This window comes from Ciona intestinalis, chromosome 7 (genome assembly GCF_000224145.3).
Source record: "Ciona intestinalis chromosome 7, KH, whole genome shotgun sequence".
Taxonomy (NCBI): domain Eukaryota; kingdom Metazoa; phylum Chordata; class Ascidiacea; order Phlebobranchia; family Cionidae; genus Ciona; species Ciona intestinalis.
The window spans coordinates 1,387,870-1,403,360 of record NC_020172.2 but is presented as its reverse complement, the minus strand read 5'-3'; the positions used below and the strand labels follow the sequence as shown (position 1 = coordinate 1,403,360).

Genomic DNA, 15,491 nt, shown 5'->3' with positions numbered 1-15,491 from the left:
GCACATATAGTAGGGTGGGGTAAGATGGGACACCTTTTTATTCTATTTCTCGTCCCATTTGGTAGTAAGCAAAGAACATTCAAAGAATTATAAAACTATATTCTTACGACTCCCATAGAACGTTGTTAATTCTTTAAAACACGAACAGAAAATTTGGATCTTATGTGCTAAAGGATCGTGTTTTGAACAATTAACAACAGTCTATGGGAGTCGTGAGGACATAGTTTTATAATTCTTTGAATGTTCTTTGCTTACTACCAAATGGGACGAGAAATAGAATGAAAAGGTGTCCCATCTTACCCCACCCCCTATTAACAAAATTCAACGAATAAACTTTTGCTAACAATGCAGTTCATTGTGTAAGTGTACAACGAAACAAACTTCGTACATCTATAATCAAAGTTATTTTTCAAAAACCTCAACTCGGGGGTCTCATTAGGCTAAAAATCTGTATACACGCATCACATTTTGGTGGATCTTGCATAGGGAAAGCTTCCTTTTCACGAAATACTCACCGGGCCCCCCACCGGGCGTGTTTTAGTATGACTCGTAACACCGGGTCCTCACCGGGTCCCACCGGGCCCCAACGGGCGCCGCACCGGGCGTGTTTTAGTATATTTTTTCCACCGGGCCCCGCCGGGCGTGATTTAGTAGGACCTGTCGTGCGTGTAAAACGTTTTATTTGCGGTTAATATTTAAAATATGACTGCAGCAACGGTATATGATTCCATTAAAATTGCAGATACAGTGATATTATTTTTGGTTCAGGAATCACGTGATGTATAAAGTAAAGAAATGCGGGTTAAAGTTAAAGCCACCATCGCTAATTGTGGAGTATGAAGATCTCTCCTCACACAAGCAGAGATGTAGAACCATGCCAATACGAAATTTCAAAAAAACGTCAAGTTGGTATAATATTATTTCCATTTATATATTTGACATTTCCATTAATATCCAACTGTTTATATTGTTTGGTAAAAAAGTCTTTTTTATAATTTTCAATATTTTACAGATATATCCCGTGCTGCAGAGGAGCTCAAGAAGAATCCTCGGCACCAAATGCTGCTGAAAGATGTCTCACAATTGCAAGTGGAGAAGATGCTTCTTATAATCCAAGAAACATTGAAAGGTTGTTCTTTATTTATTTACTTAGTTCTAGTTGACAATTAACCCAGTACATCATGCTCTAAGCCTAACCTATAATCTGTCAAAGCCTTTTTAATCCTTCTTTGCTATTACGTTTCAGGAGGATTGTACACTAGTACATGCACAATAATTACACCAGTATATGCTTCTATAAGCATTAAGCACCCTATGTTTGTGTTTGTTTGCATGTTGCATTAGTAGTTTAAACCACACAATGTTTGGCAATACCAATCCACAAGCCACTATCTTTTGATAGATATTTTTTAAAACTGGACTGTTACATGCATTGTACCAATTACATGACTGTTTAGCGTTGACATAGATCTCCACTAAAGTTGTAAAACTGACTTAAGGTGGCTGTACACAGTATCCGGAATTCGTCCGTTTTGTCTGTTTTGTCCAGATTTCGCTGCCGCATGCGGAACTTAGTAATGGGTTTGCATACGATTTCGCAAGCGAGTTCGCATGCCGGATACTGTGTACAGCCACCTTTACACTACACTGCTCATTATAGGTAGGCTATTATAAGGGTATTGCCAAGAATATTTAAGAATATTTAAGCATTTCGAAGAAGTGTTACAGTTGACTTTTACACTTTACATTACTTAAAAATAGTGTTTTACTGTTTTAACAAAGGTGCTTCACTTGATGATGCTATCAGTAATGCTCAATCGGCGCTGACTGTTGATCCTAATTTGGATTTAAATAAGCTTGATGAGTCAAAGGTAAATTAGTATTAAGAACTTATTTTCTAGTACACATTTTCTGAAAAAGGACATAGTGCGGTGATTAGAATGCCTGCCTCTATCCCAAAAGTTAGGCTTATCGTTGCTACCATTGCTGTCCATGTATCCTTGGTAGACAGTTTACAGAAATTGCTTCAACCCAGTGGTCACTAATGGGTTGTCTAAATTGTCAGCCATACAGATAGGGATGCACATTCCAGAATTTCGAATCCATGAGATTCGAATCCTTTTGTATTCGAATCTAATTACGGGATTCGGTATTCTGTTTAATGATGTCATCACACGCCATCTCATACACTATATTACCAATTTTTGAAATTTAATAATTAAAAAAAAAAATATTTTTGTGTTTGTGGGACTTTCGAGAGTAAACGTTTTGCAACGTCTTTTCATAGCCTGCTATACGTTTCATGACGCAAAAACTACCCAATAGTACAATTTTTGATAATTTTACAGCTCATGATCCAACAAGGCTGCTATGAAAGAGTCAATAAACTGACTTATGTGGGTAAAATTATTTTTTCCTATAAATACAAAAAGATTCGAAATTCTAGATTCGGAATTCTAGATTCGAAATAAAGTATTCTAGGATATCCTAGAATACCTAATTATTCTGTAATGTGCATCCCTACATACAGAAAACGGTCACTCAAAGTTAAAAACGTAATAAATAATGAGCAGGCACAACAAAGTATACGAAACAGAACACCAACATTATAAGGACTCATGTTATTACTGCCTCGCACAGATGATGCAAGTTACAATCACTTGTTCATTCAATAACTGTTTTTATACCATTGAAATTATTAATATCACCATTTCTAGGTTGAACAAGCCAAGCGAATTATGGATGAAGGCTTCGAACAAAACCAACTGAAACCTGGAGATGAAGATTTCCAATATGATGTTGAGGTTTGATATGAAGCACAATTTGACTTGAAATGTTACATCACCAACCCTGTAGTACAGTGGTTGAACCATGTGTTTTGTAACTAGACTGTATGCTTCAGTTACTAGGCTATACTAGACTAACTAGAGTATACCGGGTTCACAGCTTAATGTGATCCGTAGTATGCTGCATCTGTGATTGGATAAAACACCTATTGGTTATTCTATAGCCCAGAAGTCACTAATTTGATGTCTTAACTGACAGTCATACAAAATAAAAAACTCCGAAAAACACAGTTGCGATTGTAGTAACTCAAGGCATTGGGTGTACTGAGACACCTTCATATGTAATAGGACAACTGTGTGTCTGTGTTTTAATATAACTGTCAAGTCTGCTATGTCCAAGTTAAGTAATGATTGTTATATAAATCCAGGTTGATTTTGACAATGTTGGTCCAGTTGAAAGTAGTGGTTGGGATGATGACAATTCCGAAGATAATGAATTCTAATGGATTTTATTTTCTGCTGTTCCTTCTTATAAAATTGTGGGTTTTTCTTTTTTAGAAGATGTATTTTTATATTTTTTTTTATATTTCTGTGAGAAATATTTCTACCAATTGCAGTGTATATGTAGATATTGCATAATCTGCGTGTTAGAACCCTAATGTGTTGCAAATGAATAAATGGTTATTCAATAAAACAATTGATGTTGTCCTTTATACAAACAAACTGAATATATAGGAACCTAATTATAAGAGCAACCAAATCAACTTCTACATACTAGTGAAACTAGTAGAATGTGACGAGGTTTTGTATGTTTCTATACAAATTTTAAATTAGAAACACCACTATTACATGCTCAGCAGGAACCTAATAAATTTGGTAAAAAATGAATCTTCAGCTCTTTGTAGAGTTTAGAATGTAATATACATTTTTTGAAAGCTTTGAAAGTTCAGAGATAAATATATGTTGTAACATTTATACACAAGATGTAAGTATAGGATGTCCGGTTTGGTTACCCAGTTTTTCAAAAACATGTACAATTGTACATATTAGTTTTGAGACCGCAATAAGTTAATTCGGGACCAGAGAAGTTTTCCGCACAACTAACCAAACTCGCGTGTTTTTTTTGCGAATTTGCCAAAATCACACATTTGTAGATCGCGCGCGATTTCGAAGATGCGAATTACAGTTCCCGTACGTATTTTACGTTTTGCCGTAGGCCGCAACCATCTTTCAAGACTATTAATCTATAAACAACATGCCTATCGTTCGTTCTCATTATCTTCCCTTCACGAAGTTCAAGAAAATGAAAACTATAGCGATTTTTCCAAAAGTGTTTCCCACCCATCAAAAGCAAGCTTAGCTGATCATGTCGGTGATATGTCTTATTCTGAAGACGAAGGATACAAACTTAGTAACATTCTCGGTCTTTCGGTTGCTTTCCTTGGCTGCATGCTCGTCGGCTACGCGATATTTTTCAGCAACTATGATTTAGAACTAGAGGAGAAATTATGTGAAACTGTGCCTGGATATCGCGATGAAATGAGTAAAAGACCTGGCTATGTTAAAAATATTGAACTATTACAGGAAAAACGAAGGAACGAAAAGTTATCACGAAACAATTAATTTTCTATTTCTTGTCTTTTGTTTATTTTTGTTTGCTGATACTTGAAAATGATCTTGAATGTGTTAAGTTCTTATCTTATTGATAAGCTTATTGACATACACTTGTTAAGTGAGCAATAATGTAATGTTCAGTCTCATTTACCCTGATTCAAACAAACTCATAAAATTCTACTTGTTTTCCCTTTAGGTATTATATTTGACACATGGCTGAAAACCATAGTTAAATATTGTAATTACCTAAATCATGTCAGCAATTCTGCGGCGATTGTCAAATGTACGAATTAGTGCAGCTAAGCAAGCTGTAATTGTATCCAACCATGGATTTATATCCTCTTCTGTATACTGTATGCAAGAAAACGCTGGAAAACAAGCATCCCCATTTCCGAATTTTTCCAAAAAGAAAGAAAAACCAAAAAGTTTTGCGAGATATGGTTTATTTGTTGCTGGTGTCCCACTGACTCTTCTACTAACTGCAGTTTATGTTTTCTTTTTTCACATGAAAAAGGAAAGAAGCGAAACTGACGAAATTCCGGAATATTCTGAAACATTTAAGAAGACTTACGTCAGTCGAATAGAAGCTGTACAAAAAGATCGCTTGCGTCGTCAGCTTGCTGCTGAAGCAAAAGTGTCGGAATAATTTTTATTTTAATGCTTTTTTTTCACTAATTTTGTTGTGTAAAAATTTTGTTGTTGTCTTGAATTGCTAATTACTGATTTGTTTTATAATAATTTACATGGAGTAGTATGATAGTATGACATCAATTTTTTTATTGTTCAATAATGCTATCTTTTTTGCTTCTATGCTCTACAATTTTAACTAATAATTCAATGTAATGGTTTTATGGCAAAATACCTTATTCTCATGCATACTATCATTGCTACCCCAATTCTTAATTTGTCTGCTTAGCAGTTTGGTATATACAACTTATCATAAAAGTTTTCAGTAAGGTTATTATTTTTGCACTGTAAATTTAACTATTTTCGAAAACAAATTGTTTAAAAACTTTTTGTTTTCCTCTAGTTCATTTTAGTATGGAGTTAAATAACTGGAGTCCATTCAAGGACTTGTTTACAGCAAGTCAGGACTTTGCTTTGCGTAACTCACAAGCTTCAACCCATCTGCTAAGATCCTTACTAAGAAAGCATAAACCTGAGCTGCTATCCTTGCTGAAAAACTCGGTATGTTAAGATGGGTTGAAGTTATTGTTTTGTACTATATGTCATTACCTTGCTTCAGGGACGTATTGACTGTTGTTGCACCAGTTCTATTTGGTGTTATCTTTTTTTTAGTAAAAAGTGGCAAAAATGGACTTTTCTAGACCTGTTCCTGGTAACCAGACATTTCAAACTTAAACGTAAATTCAATCTTAATTTTACTTGTTAATACTTGTTTCAAAAACAGATCTTCTAGCATTCTAGTTCTAGTTTAATAACAAAGTTCTAGTTTAATACCAAAGTTTTATCATTCTATAATAATATTTCATTCATTATATTCATTCATTCATTCATTCTCAAAAAGACAACCTTGTATAGGTTATAAAAACAGCGTTACATCAACAAATGCTTAATTGGCTGTTTTAAAAAACAAGTGTAATATAACTGACAGCAAGAGACAAACGATAATATATAAAACCTTAATTCTGGTTCATTAAATGAATAAATGTTGATTTTTTGCAGCCTCAAAATGCCACCCATCGAGAAAAGCTAAAAAACAGCCACTCAGTGGGGCTAGTGATCAACGAGAATGAATCTCCCAAAGTTTTTGAGCAAACCTTTATCGACGAAGCAATAATTATCAGTGATATGTTTAAACTAAATGAATTGGCTGCTGTGGATTTGTTATTAACAGGTGATAATGTCAATTTTTTCATATATAAACTGGCTCACCCAGTAAAAACCCTCAAGGTCTTGCCGTATGGTAAAAAAAGTGTTTTTACTGTAAAATAAATAACTTATTTACTTTTACTTTAAACCATGCATGGTAGCAAAAGCAACAGATTTATAATTTTTTAACTCCTTTTCTGCAGATTTGCACTAAGATTTTTGTAATCAATATTATTTTCAAAACTGGGTATTTTTGCAGGAGAGCAACAAACGCCAAACTATCCTAATTATTCCCGTGGTCTAGTTGCTGTTCTCTTGTACTGGGATGGCCGTCGTAACCTTGCAAGCTCACTTCGGACATTAGTTCAGTGTCGTCGTGGTGCAACATGGACCTTGGATATCTCGTAAGTCAAGTGCAGACACTTGCTTTTTAGTTTAACATGGTTTAAGTCTATTTTTCCTGTGCCAAACAAACTAATAAATTTTAGAGAAAAGCTTTTTTGAAATTGAATTTGGAGTAATGTCGCCATAATGTGACAGTGTTACTTTGTTCAATATTATGCTGCTGGTTTGCTGTTTAAGCTTTAAGTAAAAAAAATATAAAAAAGAAATGATTCAATGAACATGGAATAAGAAAAGAGTTAACTATTGTCTTTGCTCTGACTAATTGTATTTTTCTGACTAATTGCTTAAATTACGCAGCCCTGAAGGCACATCTATGGTAACTTCATTTTCTGACGAGTTGCTAAGCAACGGTATGACTCAGCAAATTTTGAAACTACTCCGTGAAATAAAAGTGGAAGCTGAGATGGAAAAGTTGGCGAGTCAACGTGGTTTGGGTGATTCAAAACATAGAAAGCAGGTGAATTTATCTATAGTGTGTTTTCAGTTTTTAACAACTGTAGATTTGCTGTTGATTTCACTTTCTTCGTTTTTTTGGTCATAAAATGATATTTGCCATTGTTCTAGAATAGTTAAAAAATCATTTTCACATTTTATATTATTTGTATTGTAGCAGGTTTTGTGTTAAAGTTTTTTTTTAGGTTTAGATAAAAAATTGTTAAACAATATACTTTGCAATTTCACATTATGTGCTATTGTTGATATTCCGCCCCATTTAGTAGTTTAGTGCTGTACTTCTAGTTAGTCGTTTTAGAACTAAACCAGTTTTGATCAGAGAAAAATATTAATACGATCTAGTTCTTTTTTTGTCTTTGTTTTTAATAATCTGAACTTCGTTACTGTATTTGTGAAGATATACGAAAAATTATGTTTTTTTATGTTAAAATTTGACTCTGTACCTATAACCTAGATTTTTTGGGGTAGGGGCCAATGCTGGCCTAAATCCTAAGACCCATGGCGTGCTGCGCGGCGGACCTCACCCACATAGGTTATAATAACCTAGGTTATTATTACAAAAATGAATTGTTTTAAGGTGCGCGATTTGATCACTGAAGTTCGGCAATGCTTAGCTGAAACCCTCTTCTACTTTGCTGGCCAATCAAGGTTGCCACTCAATGATATAACTGCGATGATACATTACCTTGAAACAGATGGGGAGGTAGAATCAGATGGGAAGCTCTCTCTCCCCACTCTTGCTGTGCTGTTTGCTGTTCTTTATGCTATTTCACTCCCCTATGATTTGAATACAATCCAAGATGAAAGCAGTAAGTTATTATTTAGCATGTGCATTTGAATTTTTTAACTGTAAACACAAGCGCATCTTTAATTCCTTACACTTTTAACTTTATCTTTTTTTTCGCAAAAAAAAAAAAAAATCAATTTTTTCTTTTAAATAAAAAAAAAAAAAGTATTTTTCCGTCAATTTGAAAGGTTTGTTTTTTTTCCACAGCTGTTGAGGAACTTCTTCAACATCCACTGATAACCGATGCATCATATTTATCCGGTATTCACAAAGTGCTGGCCAAAGAAAGGTACAAATTTAAACATTAGCCACATTTTTTATGTTGCATAGCAAATACACATGTTGAATGTTGTATATAAATATTATTTTCATATTTTTATTTAACAGTACCTAATTTTAACTTTAGAATTAGGTTATATATATATATATTTAATTTTAGTTATATGTATATTTATATAGTTTATGTTTTTAATAAACATTTAGAACAATTTTTTGTTTGCTTTTGTAAAAGATACTTGTTGCAAAAACATTATATTATATATATAAATGTTTTATTCAAATTTTTATTGTTTAATATTTTATTCTAATATACCTATGTTTTACCAAATGTTTTAAAGCAATCACCCAAGTTCTTGGAAAGTATCGGGTGTTCGGTCATGCTTGCAGTTAGCATGGTCGGTCACGCTTCGATTGCTCGCTCAAATTCCCTCCTCGCTGCTCAGTGGCATTACCCCACCAAGTGGTGAAATACTTGAGCAAGACGAACTGGTCGTGGAGATGGCTCTCGCTGATCGTGTGTTCTTGTTTATAAAGGTAAATAATGTTTAATTCGCATCGTGAATTCATAACCCAAACGTCGAGATTCAAAAGTGACTTGTTTATGTTCCAAACAACATTTTAAATTTTTTTCTGTAGAATCTGGTTAAACGCAGTTTTACATTGTGAAAATACCTTTAAGATATAACCCATAGTTAGGAAACATAGGGGACCTCATTGATTAATGTTTCGACTTTTTTGTATTGACACTTAACACCAGGGTATACCCTTTTAAAAAAAACAAAACTTGGGTGCTAAAATACATGTAAACCTGTTTTTTAATAAATGAAATGGTATCCCAAACACCCCTAATGTTTTCCTTATGCACTTGCCTTAACTGGTATTATAATGTAGTTTTATAATTTGAGCTATCATTACATTTTCCCACACATGCAGGAAAACATTGTGTTATGCCCGAGTTTCCACTCAGAAGAATTTTATCTTCGTAGAATCCATGGCATCATAACTGATCTTATTGTTAATATGACACTTAAGGTAATTTGTGCTTTCTAACAAACTTCGTCTATTTTAATATCTTTTAGTGACTATTTTCATGAGAATTAAACTTTTAAGATTAGTTGGAAACTACTCTAACTGTCTAACACCCAAGAGTAGACTACCTTAGAGTTTAATAAAAACGTCATTTAATATGAATTACTAGTGCGCATCTATGGGGCCTAGATGGGTCAGTCATCCTTCACTAAGAATGTTCTTTTAAGAAAAACTAATCCTAATCAATATACAAAGGCACAAAGTAAAATTAGTAGTACAGTTTGGTTTCACTGGTCATTTTAAATTTAAATCTATTTGTGTCTTTTATTACCCCACTCATATTCATTAGACCATACTGTAGTTCCATTTTGCCCCCCATTCTTAGGTAAAGGAGATGCGTAACCATGGTGACGAGGTGGCGAGGATACTCATGCTCCACCTGGCACAAGGTGAAGAACCTCCACCTTCGTTAAGGAAAGATTTCCACCAGGTAGGTTCAGAAACTGACCAGTACTTTTCTGACTTTTAAAACCATCCTCAAAATAGTTGCAAAAACATCCGCGCTTAGTAACAGTGTATTTACCTTCACTATTTTTCTCACAAATATTTCTCTGTTTTTGTTGCACATCCTTTGATTTTAACTATTTCCTTTATGTTTATCCCATTCGGCTATTTCTTTTATTCCATAGTGGTTGGCGCGCCTGTAACCAAGAGGTAATGGGTTCGAGGCACGCCGTTGCTAGCATTGTGGTGGGTGTATGTGTCCTTGGGCAAGACACACTAATAAAAATATCCCGCCTTTGCCAAAAAAATAATTACCCACTAAGTAACTACACGTTAACTCATAAGCTGGCATGAGGTGTATGAAATAGAACACACAAGTTATAAATACTTCCGTTTTCTGCCACGCGAGGATACAGTAAGTTACATTCATCCTTTTATCCCACAGTTGTTGGAACTGATCACTGCGTTGTATGAAGATGATCCTTTATCACTTGAATTATGCTCCGAGTACTGGTGCACAGCAGACACATCTATGATGGATGCGGGCTCCTACATCATCTCCCCTCATCGATTTCATCATGGTCCTCCTCAGAGACAAGTGGGTCAAATTTTGTTGTACAAAAAAAAAAAATTTTTTTTTTTAACCTAAAGTAAGACCTAAAACTGAGGTATCATGCCAATCTTAAAGGCATAGGTGCCAAACTTTATAAAATGCAGGGACAGGTGGGTAATTTTTTTATGTACCAGATTTAGTTTTTAGAACCTAAAAGATGACTTAAAACAGAATTATCATGCCAATCCTAAAAGTTAGGGGCGAAACTTTTTTTACATGCAGGCAGAGACAATTTGGTAGAATTTTTTATACATTTCATTTTATTTTGACAAACCTAAAAGATAGACTAAAACTTAATTATCTTATTTTGCCAATCCTGAAACTTAATATGCTACTGGAACTACTAAGAATCTAACTCTAATTCAAAGTTGTGTGATGATATGGTACAGGCTTTACTTTTAAAGCTATGCTCTATCAAAGTAGTTAGTTATTCTGAGCTTAAAACAGTTACATTTGCCTAAACTCACATTCAGGAATTAGGGTCCAAAATCCCATTACTTCCTCCAGTTATATGCCTATTGAAGCCCACTTTCAAACGCTGTATATATATTGTAAAGGACATCATTACTGTACAAGTATAGTTTGACTTAGCAGTGTCATTCTATATCAGTCTGTCCAACATCAAGTAGTGACTTGCCGACATGGTCATATGAGTAGCAATGACAATGAGCGATTGTCACTCACATTTTACAGCCAACATGTTCAGATTCTTGAGAATTGGCTTTCTTGCATTAGTTTACGTCTGAAGGCTGTATGCCTTATGATGATAAATGCATCCGCATATTTCGCTGATTTAATGTATAGTAGAGTGGGGTAAGATGGGACACGTTTTCATTCTATTTTTTCATCCCATTTGATAGTAAACAAAGAACATTCAAAGAAATATAAAACCATATCCTCACGACTCCCATATGTTAATAGTTTAAAACACAAGTTACACAATCAGGAATATATGTGTCAGGTCTTTCCCCACCCCACTATTAAATACATTTGATTATCTAGCATTTTGGCATATTTTACCACCAAGTTAATACATTACCACAATTCACCTCTCCAGACTGCTTTGTTTAAGTTCGTCCGCCAGTCAGGAGATCTCTTGCCCCCCTTACTATATGTTCCATACCTTCATATGTTATCTGCATTGGCCAGTGGAACACAAAGTGCCCGTGCATGTTATGAGATGCTACATTACAATGGTGCAAACTTCAGTAAGTTTTAAACGGTTGTATATTTATATGTTGTACGATAAAAGTTCATATTATAGTTGTAGGGTGGGGAAAGATGGGACACCTTTTACATTTTGTTTTTTTTCGTCCCATTTAGCAGTAAAAAAGAACATTCAAAGAATTATAAAACTGTATACTCACGACTCCCATGGACTGTTGCTAATTGTTTAAAATATGATCAGGATATTTGGATATTATGTGCTTAGAATATCCCACTTGTCCTTTAGTACAAAATCTCCTTTGGTAAATATACATTAACCAATATTAAAAAGGTCCTCACCACTCTTTTTAACAAAGTTCCATTTACAAAAGTTTAAATGTGCCAAGCACTGGCGACCATGCCTGAAGCACGCAGACAGGTCATTAGGTCCAGACTGTCGTACAAAAACTCGCAGGCCGCTATTTTAAAAGCTCTGCATTCATGCGGAATACAAAACCGCGCCAAGATGTATATTTGAACAGTGTTCTTGACAACTGTCGTTTTGCTAATTTCCTTTTCCTTGTTGTTTTAATAAATTTGATCTTCGCTACTGCGTATTCGAGATAAATCAAAATTTAAGTTATGTTATATAACAACACATATGCATATTCCTACATAGGTGGTGGTAGTGATGTAAATTCAATGTCACTTGATCACTTCTTCTCATCTTGTCATCGATATTATGAACATCTACATCAGGATAAACCACTCCATGACATCACAAACCCATTTATGATGTCACAGTCTCAATTTGGATCTCAGGTAAAAAAGAAAAATTTTCCAAAAGATGATTTTTTTTCATAATGCCTATTTTTTTAGTGGACCATACAATAGTTGCCCTTGCATAACTAATACAAGCTCTCTAATATCTAAGTTTGTACCAGAACTACTTTATGTACTATATACAAATTATATATACCTGCATGGCCTACTCTATACACGGGGTATTATTCGCGTCAATAGGCCTCTTTTTCTGAGCAGTTTAGGTGTATTCCTAGGCCGTGTATTAAGTAGGCCATGATACCTGTCATACACTCTAGTATGGTAATGCCAAATCTGGCCCAAATTCTCGTTTTGCTGGCATGTCTCATCTAGAACCTTACCAATTTATAATAGGCTGCTGTAAAAACTGGGTCTCACTCATTTAGAATGAAAATAAAAGAAAAAATCTCACTCAAAAAGAATACTAACTACTAAATAGAAATAAATTTTTAATATAACAATACAGAGTGGGCACCCTCCTCGAAACAGAAGCATCACACCCAAAGAAGTGGAAGGATTGAGAGCTGTCATGAAGTTGCTTACACAGATCATTAAATACGTGAGATTCTTGCTTTATTTTAACCATTTTATTATTGTTATAACTTATAACAACTTATAAGGTATGTCAAACAATTTTAATATTATCTAATAAATTCGCGGCAATACCCGGATAAGAAGTTGATTGGTTTTTACTTAAGAAGTTAATAGGTTTTTACCGACATTTACATTCTGCCTATCGGTAAAAAGGCGCCGATATTATACAGATATATAAATAGTTTGTGAGAAGCAACGTGCCTTCTACTTGACCTTCACGTGCATTGTAGTTTGACTTTTACGTACGCCATAGTTTAACCTTTACGTGCGTATAGTGACAAATATCGGTATTAGTTTAAAAAATTGATTTCGGTCGGTCTCTAGTTCTAAGCTTGAAATCTCAAATATACTTTATAAACATCTTATTTTGATCCCGATAAACATCTGAACCTACAGGACAACATTGCATGCATCAACATATATGAGAACCAACAGTGGTTAGCATGCGGGGTGTTGTATGGGTTGCTACAATGCCCAGTGCCTGTCACACTGAAGGGCGATGTACTGGGAGTCCTCACTCAGCTCTCGAGGATCCCAGAGATCGCATCCGGCATCCTCCAGATCACTGAGAGCGCTCAAATCCTCGTCACTACTGGAGATTGCTCACCTGGTAAAGAATTTAAATTTTTTTCAAAAACTACATCTGTTTTAAACTGGCATAGCACAACTGTAAATACTTAAATAAATTAAAAATATAATTTTTATGCTTATTTTCTGGTAGCCCAAAACAGACTTAGTTATTGAGTTACATCTGTGAAGCAGGGTTTAAAGCATAATTTTTCTTATATTACACTGTAGTTTATTGTTTTTTTGTTTGTTTTATTTATCATCATTTATACTTGTCAGGCTAATTTATGAGTTATTTATCATAATTAATAATTTTTTACATGAAAATCACAGGTTCATCAGGTGTATCACTAGAGTTGGAGCAGATAGAATCACGTGAAGAGGAATACCCGATGACGCGTTCATTTGTGAACCTTCTCACAGCCATGGCTCACTCTGGTGCTAATCTATCAGTGTAAGTGTTGTTTACATAAGTGTCACATTTTTTAAAAATTGTGATCAAAATCTGTGGTGACATTGTTAAAATGTTGTTACTTTCATAGCATAAAACTTAGGGAATTTCATTGGTTAATGTGTTAAATACTGTATCGTTTGGCCTTGCTTGTTTGTATAGACAGTTAAGAGCATAATTAAAGCTGTATTGGGATGAATGTAAATCTTGGGGGGTGGAATATTATTTTACTCCAAATTGGTGTAAACATGTGTTCATGTATGTTTATTTGCAAAGCACAAAATATTGAAATTAACATCCAGAATTTTCCAACTCATTTTCACATTTATTATTTTACAATAAGTGTCAGATGGCTTAGTGAACTACTGTACTGCTTATTACAACTGAGCCAATTGTTGACCCACTTTTAGGACGCTGCCTTTTAGTTGAGTTGCTGTAATAATTAATTGTTGGCTGTATATGCAGTTTAGCTTCTTATACCTTTGTGTGTGGGCTTTTTTACTAAGTTTAGGAAACACAGTAAATGAAGTTTATTAGTAGCAGTGTACTTATTTGTTTGTTTGTGTTTTGTTACTGTATAATATACAGGCCAACAGGCTAGAATATGAAGTAAAATGTCCCATTTCCACAGCATTGGTGAGGGTGTGCGAGCTCCTGGATTTGATCCATACCTCACGTTCACTGTCGAGTCGGTCTTTCTCAAGTTTTCAACGCGAGCCTATGGAAGAAAGGAAGAAAAATGGGAGGTACTAACTTTTGTTGTATTACGCTAATAACTTTGTTAAGTTATCATTGTTTTTATTTTATAACCTGCTTAGTTCTCTATTGGCTTGTTACCAAGATGGCCCATGTTTCTGCATTTCGGAACTTCTTAATGTATCTATATCTTCTTAATGTACCCCCTTTCTGCATTTCGGGACTTCTTAATGTACCTATATCTTAATATTGTTAAATTTCTACCTAAGTGGTCCTCCAATAATGTGACCTTATTTTATGCCTCAATGATTTTGTCTTTTTTTTCTCTTTGTCCATCTGTCCGACCTTATTGGACGATCATTCTAAACATGAGGTTGTGTCAATATTCGAACTACAAACTTTACACACCCAACTGTTTTTTAGGGGGTAATGCGCCATTTAAGCCTATAATAAGTTGTTTTAATGTATTGGTAAATGGGTACAAATTCGGGCTGTATAACATGTCATAGCGTAAAGGGGGACAAGTTACAGACATGTCACATAAGAGGAAAATTATAAAATGGGGACTTGGTTCCTTTCTTAACCCATTGGGTGTGTCACTGTTGATAAATCATTTTATGCTTTTTTATTGATCACTTTTGTTTTTTCCAAGGTTGCATCATCTTGCCTCAAATTATTCAACAAGTTGATCACGACCTATCAACCTCACCCTGATCATTTCAACGTCAACAAAACTGGTTTGCCGGCTGACGTCATGCTCGACCGCACACAGCTGATGCACGACGCCGGGCCGTTTTCAAAGATCCGACCACCAGCGTTTCATCTTTTACTTTATGTTTACAACCAGGGAAACTTTTTCAAAACCGTAAGTCAATTTTAACAGAGTTTTTTGACATAGGCTGAGAATACTGA

At 34.6% G+C, this 15,491-nt stretch overlaps 3 protein-coding genes across 3 annotated transcripts; all 3 read left to right on the top strand.

Moving 5' to 3' along the window:
* Positions 1-662: 662 nt before the first annotated feature.
* LOC100180617 (centrosomal protein of 19 kDa-like) lies at positions 663-3,496 on the top strand. The gene is made up of 5 exons (XM_002129945.5): positions 663-905; positions 1,013-1,129; positions 1,783-1,871; positions 2,718-2,804; positions 3,215-3,496. The coding sequence occupies exons 1-5, from the start codon at positions 779-781 to the stop codon at positions 3,287-3,289; spliced, it is 495 nt and encodes a 164-aa protein (XP_002129981.1). The 5' UTR covers positions 663-778; the 3' UTR covers positions 3,290-3,496.
* Positions 3,497-3,859: 363 nt separating this feature from the next.
* On the top strand, positions 3,860-4,639 carry LOC113474061. Its single transcript, XM_026835052.1, has one exon. It carries the CDS (start codon positions 3,960-3,962, stop codon positions 4,407-4,409), a length of 450 nt encoding a protein of 149 aa, XP_026690853.1. The 5' UTR covers positions 3,860-3,959; the 3' UTR covers positions 4,410-4,639.
* Positions 4,640-5,434: 795 nt separating this feature from the next.
* Positions 5,435-15,465, top strand: LOC113474347 (nuclear pore complex protein Nup205-like). The gene is made up of 17 exons (XM_026834990.1): positions 5,435-5,588; positions 6,087-6,258; positions 6,493-6,637; positions 6,936-7,095; positions 7,669-7,900; positions 8,086-8,167; positions 8,496-8,691; positions 9,091-9,189; positions 9,572-9,676; positions 10,136-10,288; positions 11,361-11,511; positions 12,129-12,271; positions 12,738-12,830; positions 13,262-13,475; positions 13,766-13,886; positions 14,515-14,629; positions 15,232-15,465. The coding sequence occupies exons 1-17, from the start codon at positions 5,442-5,444 to the stop codon at positions 15,457-15,459; spliced, it is 2,556 nt and encodes an 851-aa protein (XP_026690791.1). The 5' UTR covers positions 5,435-5,441; the 3' UTR covers positions 15,460-15,465.
* Positions 15,466-15,491: the final 26 nt, after the last annotated feature.

Excerpts from the sequence above, each read along its gene's own strand:
- LOC100180617 (XM_002129945.5), top strand. The coding sequence starts at position 779 with ATGTATAAAGTAAAGAAATGCGGGTTAAAGTTAAAGCCACCATCGCTA. Across the intron at positions 906-1,012 it reads AAATTTCAAAAAAACGTCAA|ATATATCCCGTGCTGCAGAG; the intron begins GTTGGTATAATA and ends AATATTTTACAG. Across the intron at positions 1,130-1,782 it reads AATCCAAGAAACATTGAAAG|GTGCTTCACTTGATGATGCT; the intron begins GTTGTTCTTTAT and ends GTTTTAACAAAG.
- LOC113474061 (XM_026835052.1), top strand. The coding sequence starts at position 3,960 with ATGCGAATTACAGTTCCCGTACGTATTTTACGTTTTGCCGTAGGCCGC.
- LOC113474347 (XM_026834990.1), top strand. The coding sequence starts at position 5,442 with ATGGAGTTAAATAACTGGAGTCCATTCAAGGACTTGTTTACAGCAAGT. Across the intron at positions 5,589-6,086 it reads TATCCTTGCTGAAAAACTCG|CCTCAAAATGCCACCCATCG; the intron begins GTATGTTAAGAT and ends GATTTTTTGCAG. Across the intron at positions 7,096-7,668 it reads ATTCAAAACATAGAAAGCAG|GTGCGCGATTTGATCACTGA; the intron begins GTGAATTTATCT and ends AATTGTTTTAAG.